The following is an 8072-nucleotide window of genomic DNA, read 5'->3' on the forward strand; positions in this document are numbered from 1 at the left end:
AAAAATAACAACACTTTGTCAGGACCATGAGGCGATCATTCCTACCAACTTTCAGTTCAATCGGTCCAGCAGAACTTGACTTTAAGTTTGAAATAGGTTTTCAAAATGGCGGCCGTGGCGGCCATATTGGATTTCTGATCGACCCGAAAAATAACAACACTTTGTCAGGACCATGAGGCGATCATTCCTACCAACTTTCAGTTCAATCAGCCCAGCAGAACTTGACTTTAAGTTTGAAATGTAAAATGTTAACGGACGACGGACGGACGACGACGGACGAAAACGGATAGCAATAGGTCACTTGAGCTAAAGCTCAGGTGACCTAAAAACAGTGGGATATTTAGGACAAATAATGAGATATTTATGACAAACAGTAGGATATTTAGGATAAACAGTGAGATTTTTAGGACAAATAATGGGATATTTACGACAAAACAGTGGGATACTTAGGACAAACAGTGGTATATTTAGAATGAACAGGGGGGTATTTAGGACAAATAATGGGATATTTAGGACTATAATGGGATATTTAGGACAAATAATGGGATATTTAGGACAAATAATGGGATATTTAGGACAAATAATGGGATATTTAGGACAAATAATAGGATATTTAGAACAAATAGCGAGATATTTATGACAAACATTTGGATATTCAGGGCAAACAGTGGGCAATGTATGACAGACCAGAATATTGAAGGATAAGTACAACCGTGCACATCACGTTAGTCGGTGTTTTTTTCTTTTTTTAACTACCGGTAACATCAAATAAAGTAATATCGCAAATTCAGTCATATTGTTATTCAATACCATGTCCTAAGGGGAATCTGTATAAAAAAATTGAGAAAGATTTCTCGGAGAAAAAGCAACGATGAGAATTGTTAATTGAATGCCAGACTAAAGCCAAAAGTGACTTACAAAGCCATCCATCTGATGATTTGGGCTAGAATTTTGCAGTATAAAGATGTGAAAATCCAAGTACAATCTTCCAAAGTATCACAAAGCAGCCTTACAATTAATAGATGCTGCACACCTTTGGGGAAAATCTCCAAAGTAAGTATATGATAAATAGAATACAATCACTATCCTTAGAGCTTATATAAGCCTAAAGTGAGACATGGAAAACTCTGCGAGATATTATTGTGTCCATGTACCATTACATCAGTACGTACCTGTACTCGGCTCCCCAACCCTTGACGAAGCTCATCCTGATAGTACACATACGAGTGAGTTGATAAACCGACTCGAACCCCTGGTTCACCGACTGGGCCAGCAGGGCGGCAAACTCTTGATTGTTAAAAATTTTAAGATTGCAACCTGAAATGTATATACATTAAAAGATTAGTAAGGACATCCCTGGATATATGTCAGAAATAAATCATTCTTATTTCTTGCACAAAAACAGTTTGTTTTGTTTTTTTGTCAGTATTGCTTAGTTCGACACCTCAAAACTTTTCTACTCTTGCATTGGATTTATACTGGCTAAACGATGTGAAATAAAACATATTCATACACAGAACCAATGTAAATAGGATCGTTTTCATGTATAAAAGAAAAGACAACATTTGGTAGTTTCACAAGTCCATCTTAAGGATGCCTGTCCCACTGCTTGTGGTTTATCATATGTGCAGTTACCTCCCCTTAATTTTGTTAAGGATACAACGGAAGCACCGTTGGTCAATAATACTTCCACTGACTAGATAACTCGGTGGGTAATGACTAGATAACTCAGTGGGTAATGATTAGATAACTCAGTGGGAAATGACTAGATAACTCAGTGGGTAATGACTAGATAATTCAGTGGGTAATGACTAGATAACTCAGTGGGTAATGACTAGATAACTCAATGGGTAAGAGCAACAGTACAACAATGTGAGGTTCAGGGTTCGAATCCAGGCCTAGCCAAGCGGACATTTTACACAGCATACCATTGTTGATTAATTTTTGGTTATTTCATCTCTATCTCCCATTTTTTCATGAAAGTCGTGCAAGGTATCCTTTCTTTATAGAAATGATTTATCAATGCTATGATCATGTCGGAATGATAACTTTAGATTGGATAGTTTGAGTTTTTGGCAGTGCTACAGGTATCCTAAGTTGAAATTGGAATATATGATTGTAAACATTTGGGCTGCAACAATACATGAACATGCCGATAGGATAGGTATCACAACACATGTCATGATACATATAGTAACAGTAGAAGTTAATAGAAAAGATCTGTTGAACATTTTAATGGCAATATTACTACTAGAAATAGACTTGGTCCAGAATGGGCATGACTATAAAGTTTCACACAATTTACGTCTTTCGATGTGCATGCTGAGCTGGATCTGCCACTAGCCATGTTGTAACGGATATGAGTGGACTTAGTTCAGAAACGACAAAATCCACAAAATATAATTGCATGATATATCGTTGCAGCCCTAGTAAACATGCTATACAGACCTGGTGGTATTTTGCAGACCGTCGCTGGATGCCATCCGTATCTCTGATTACAGTTTGGACTTTGTACGAACACAGCACTTTCACTTAAACATTCGGCAAACACCTCGCCTCCAATGTAGTACAATCGCACACCTTTACCTATAGATAAATGAACATAGTAGTCCCACATTAACTATGTACAGAGGAAGTGATATACAGGCAAGGTGCCCTAACATAGTAGTCCCACATTAAACATGTACAGAGGTAGTGATATACAGGCAAGGTGTCCTAACATAGTAGTCCCACATTAAACATGTACAGAGGTAGTGATATACAGGCAAGGTGTCCTAACATAGTAGTCCCACATTAAACATGTACAGAGGAAGTGATATACAGGCAAGGTGTCCTAACATAGTAGTCCCACATTAAACATGTACAGAGGTAGTGATATACAGGCAAGGTGTCCTAACATAGTAGTCCCACATTAAACATGTACAGAGGAAGTGATATACAGGCAAGGTGTCCTAACATAGTAGTCCCACATTAAACATGTACAGAGGTAGTGATATACAGGCAAGGTGTCCTAACATAGTAGTCCCACATTAAACATGTACAGAGGAAGTGATATACAGGCAAGGTGTCCTAACATAGTAGTCCCACATTAAACATGTACAGAGGTAGTGATATACAGGCAAGGTGTCCTAACATAGTAGTCCCACATTAAACATGTACAGAGGAAGTGATATACAGGCAAGGTGTCCTAACATAGTAGTCCCACATTAAACATGTACAGAGGTAGTGATATACAGGCAAGGTGTCCTAACATAGTAGTCCCACATTAAACATGTACAGAGGTAGTGATATACAGGCAAGGTGTCCTAACATAGTAGTCCCACATTAAACATGTACAGAGGTAGTGATATACAGGCAAGGTGCCCTAACCCGATATGTAATGATTTCGTAAAATATATTAAATGCGATTAAAACAGGTCAATCAGGAGACAGCAGTCCTACTGAATTTCGATTTTAAAACTATAGCCATTTACCCCCTTAAGCCACAGACAAATTATGACTTTAATTAAGATTTTCACTTGAAACCAAAAACGTGGATTGTCATCCATTTTAAGAAACAGTTTTTTAAATTTTTGACCTATGTTACCATGAAACAAACCAAGGTGGGCTTATTTACAGGACTATTAGACTTAACATCGGGTAGTACATTATGTATTAATGACACAAAATAGGAAGATTTTTTGTTTGTTTATTATCATAAATTAAAGATATCCTGTGTTGTCTCCCTTACCCTAAAGAGGATTGTTAACTTTTGTGGATAATTTGGTTTATATGGAGTTTTTAAAAAGAAAGGAAAAAAAATTGATGTCTGTTTTAAACGTGTTGTATGCATCATTTGAAAATATCAGTGGAAAATTTCACATGTAGTATGTGTATTTTTTTACCTTGCTTATTTATGTATTTGAATATTAACAATGTATGTGTGGAGGTTTTTATCAGAAGTATATGTGGAGGTTTTTATCAGAAGTATATGTGGACGTTTTTATCAGAAGTATATGTGGACGTGACATTTTTATCAGAAGTATATGTGGACGTTTTTATCTGAAGTATATGTGGACATTTTTATCTGAAGTATATGTGGACGTGACATTTTTATCTGAAGTATATGTGGACGTGACATTTTTATCAGAAGTATATGTGGACGTTTTTATCTGAAGTATATGTGGACGTGACATTTTTATCTGAAGTATATGTGGACGTTTTTATCAGAAGTATATGTGGACGTTTTTATCTGAAGTATATGTGGACGTGACGTTTTTATCTGAAGTATATGTGGACGTTTTTATCAGAAGTATATGTGGACGTTTTTATCTGAAGTATATGTGGACGTTTTTATCTGAAGTATATGTGGACGTGACATTTTTATCAGAAGTATATGTGGACGTTTTTATCAGAAGTATATGTGGACGTTTTTATCTGAAGTATATGTGGACGTGACATTTTTATCTGAAGTATATGTGGACGTTTTTATCAGAAGTATATGTGGACGTTTTTATCTGAAGTATATGTGGACGTGACGTTTTTATCTGAAGTATATGTGGACGTTTTTATCAGAAGTATATGTGGACGTTTTTATCTGAAGTATATGTGGACGTTTTTATCTGAAGTATATGTGGACGTGACATTTTTATCAGAAGTATATGTGGACGTTTTTATCAGAAGTATATGTGGACGTTTTTATCTGAAGTATATGTGGACGTGACATTTTTATCTGAAGTATATGTGGACGTTTTTATCAGAAGTATATGTGGACGTTTTTATCTGAAGTATATGTGGACGTGACGTTTTTATCTGAAGTATATGTGGACGTTTTTATCAGAAGTATATGTGGACGTTTTTATCTGAAGTATATGTGGACGTTTTTATCTGAAGTATATGTGGACGTGACATTTTTATCAGAAGTATATGTGTTGCTTTTTTACGTTATATGTTTGACTTCATTGCTTTGCAGTCTACTCAAAATCAATACTAACATGATTAAATTTCAAAGTTATGCATATATTATCACAAAGCCACAACCATTTTAATTCAGGTGATGTCAACAGTACAGGTTTACTAGTCGACTGAACCAGCGCTAAAAACAATACAGGTTTACTAGTTGACTGAACCAGCGCTCAAAACAATACAGGTTTACTAGTCGACTGAACCAGCGTTCAAATCAATACAGGTTTACTAGTCGACTGAACCAGCGCTCTAAACAATACAGGTTTACTAGTCGACTGAACCAGCGCTCTAAACAATACAGGTTTACTAGTCGACTGAACCAGCGCTCAAAACAACACAGGTTTACTAGTCGGCTGAACCAGCGCTCAAAACAAAACATATCTACTAGCAAAATGCATGTTATTAACAATATGCTACTTAAAATATCCCTTTTCAGTAAATTTATGTGAGTAGAATGTTGGCCTCTTTTTGAAAAATCCAATACTGATATCAATCAAGATGTCGTCCAAAAGGTCATCCTTATTGTCGTATCTGTCGTTGTTTATTTCACTTTCAATGCGAGTATCTTCTCGGTTTAATTTGTTAACATCTTCATTCACGTTATATTTTGATGAAAACAAAGTTAAATTTGGCAAGCGAATTTCTGATTTAGCACATGCAATTTTTCAATCACTTGCTAAAATTTCTTAATGGCTGATTTTTTTTATTTTACATTTCAAATATTTACGGTTGTTGAGCCCCGGGGTCGCCTCCCCTACCCCCTAACAGTGTGGTGTCACCACAGTATGGTTACTGTGGTTACAGAACAGTGAATTTCCACCTGTGTGTTCAGTTGAGATACCTACCAATGTGGCGTCTCGTCATCTCCACCTGCTGAGTACGGTTAATGTTGGAGAGGAGGCCGAGGCAGAAACGCTCCGAATTAGAGGGATCGGTGAATCCATCTACAGTGAGGGAGGGCTGCGAGGCGTGGAACGTCTCGCCCACGCGGTTGTTTAACTCGTAGTAAGCAATTGAACACCAAAAGGCAGGCTCCTTGTACGTCACCGGCTGGGCATCTGTAGGGTCAGAGTTCAAAATTCAGAGATTGTAAAACACATTGACAGTATTTTGTGCAAAATATATACATGTAAGGAAGACTACAATTTCCTTCTTTTTTTTCTCCATTAATTGTATACTGTGGACATTTAAGTACTTTAGCACCTGATAAAATTCTAACTTTATCAATTGCTGCAGATCTTTGGTTATATTACACTGTAAAATCATAAATTTTCGTCGGACATTAAATTTCGTTTATTTCGTGGATAACAAAAATCCTCGAAATTAAATCCCCACGAAAACATAAATTTGGTAAGATATAGATAGGGGGAAATCAGAAATTAGCAAAATATTATGTCCATAAAACAGGCTAGTTTATGAAAACCACGAAATTTTAACCCCACGAAAATAAATGATTCTACAGTATATGGATAATGTTGAGGTCAGTAACGTACATTATGTGTAATGCTACATATAAAAGCTTACTGCCACTATATACAAGGAAACTTTCGCTGCCGTTTAATTTTCGCCTTTTTTGTCCTTTATAAAGGACGGAAGTTTGACTGGGAGAATTTTTTTCAGCATGAAGCTTTGGTCATTTAAGGACGTGCAAGTTTTTTTTTTTGTATTCAAAGTGTAAAAATTCTAAATAACATAATAAAATATGTTTTGGAGGTGAGAGTATATTTTCCTGGTTTTTAGGACACCATTAATCCTTGTCCTACTAAAATTTTGTGTCCAAGACAACTGTTGTATGTAATGACACACAGTACACGGAAGTGATTTACTGTTGTATGTAATGACACAAAGTACACGGAAGTGTTTTACTGTTGTATGTAATGACACACAGTACACGGAAATGTTTTACTGTTGTATGTAATGACACACAGTACACGGAAGTGATTTACTGTTGTATGTAATGACACACAGTACACGGCAGTGATTTACTGTTGTATGTAATGACACACAGTACACAGAAGTGTTTTACTGTTGTATGTAATGACACACAGTACACGGAAGTGATTTAATTATTTCAATACAATGATGTTTGTTATATCTGTTGGAAGATCTCCAGTAGATAGTATTACATATATCATAACAACCCTTACCTAAAGGAGGACTGGGGGAAACATCAACTCCATCTGAAATATAACATCATAATTACAAAACAAATCATAATGGACAGTTTCATAAACTTAAGTAAATCTTCCCGAAATTTCTTGCTGTTTCATTGTTTGGTTTACTTTTTTACCAGTGTGATTCTGATGGTTTTTTTAATCTATTTGTGCATTCAATGCAGCTAATTAGGGACTAACTTTCCATAAATGAAATAAATAATTATATCCAAGAAATACAACAATGAACTAACTTTTATTACATCACATTGACAGGTAACCCGGCCGACACAGCAACCATTCTTAATCGTTATGGAAGAAACTTTCTTGTGCAGCTTCGGCAGTTTTTATTTTTGAAATCAAGCACAAATAAAACAAGAACAAAACTTAAAATTATCAGCCAATCAGTGATGAAGTATTCTGTTTTAAGTTGATGTCAATTCTGAGTTAACAATTCAACTGATGACTGTAAGAAAAGTTGTCCAGCTTAACCCCCCAAACCCAACCCCCTCAACGTGGGTGTATAAATATACAGGAGTTGATAAGGATATTGAACACAAAGTAAATTTGATAAGGATGATGTTAATATGTAACTTGAAACAAGTTTCAGAGTTTGACGTCACTGGATACAATATAGGATAGGGGTCAATTAGTGTGAGGTGGGATAAGTATCACTGGGAACGAGGTGGAGTAAGAGGTTATTGGGTATAAGGTGATATAAGGGTTGGTGTGATATGTTTTATTGGGAATGAGGTAGAGTAAGGGGTTATTAAATATGAGGTGTAATAGGTTTTATTGGGAATGAGGTAGAGTAAGGGGTTATTGAATATGAGGTGATATGGAGAAGGAGCTAAAGAGATTTGATTAAAGTTTAAGCTGGAGTGAATGGTTGGTGTTGGAATGGAGATTTTGGGCTGAGGCTAGAGGTGGATCAGTAATGGGTGGGTTTTGGGGGATTTCTTTTAGGGGTGGGGG

At 36.1% G+C, this 8072-nt stretch overlaps 1 protein-coding gene across 1 annotated transcript in view; it reads right to left on the minus strand.

Annotated features, from left to right (window-relative positions):
• Positions 1-8072, minus strand: part of LOC110466985 (mothers against decapentaplegic homolog 2-like) — a 17768-nt gene that overhangs the window by 3000 nt on the left and 6696 nt on the right. Inside the window, exons 2-5 of the mRNA XM_021523827.1 lie at positions 7092-7124; positions 5790-6002; positions 2449-2586; positions 1173-1317 (exon numbers count right to left, since the gene is read on the minus strand). Of these exons, the coding sequence (XP_021379502.1) occupies positions 1173-1317; positions 2449-2586; positions 5790-6002; positions 7092-7124 (529 nt within the window). The remainder of the gene's footprint in view (positions 1-1172; positions 1318-2448; positions 2587-5789; positions 6003-7091; positions 7125-8072) is intronic.

The sequence above is a fragment of the Mizuhopecten yessoensis genome, unplaced genomic scaffold (assembly GCF_002113885.1).
Source record: "Mizuhopecten yessoensis strain PY_sf001 unplaced genomic scaffold, ASM211388v2 scaffold11151, whole genome shotgun sequence".
Taxonomy (NCBI): domain Eukaryota; kingdom Metazoa; phylum Mollusca; class Bivalvia; order Pectinida; family Pectinidae; genus Mizuhopecten; species Mizuhopecten yessoensis.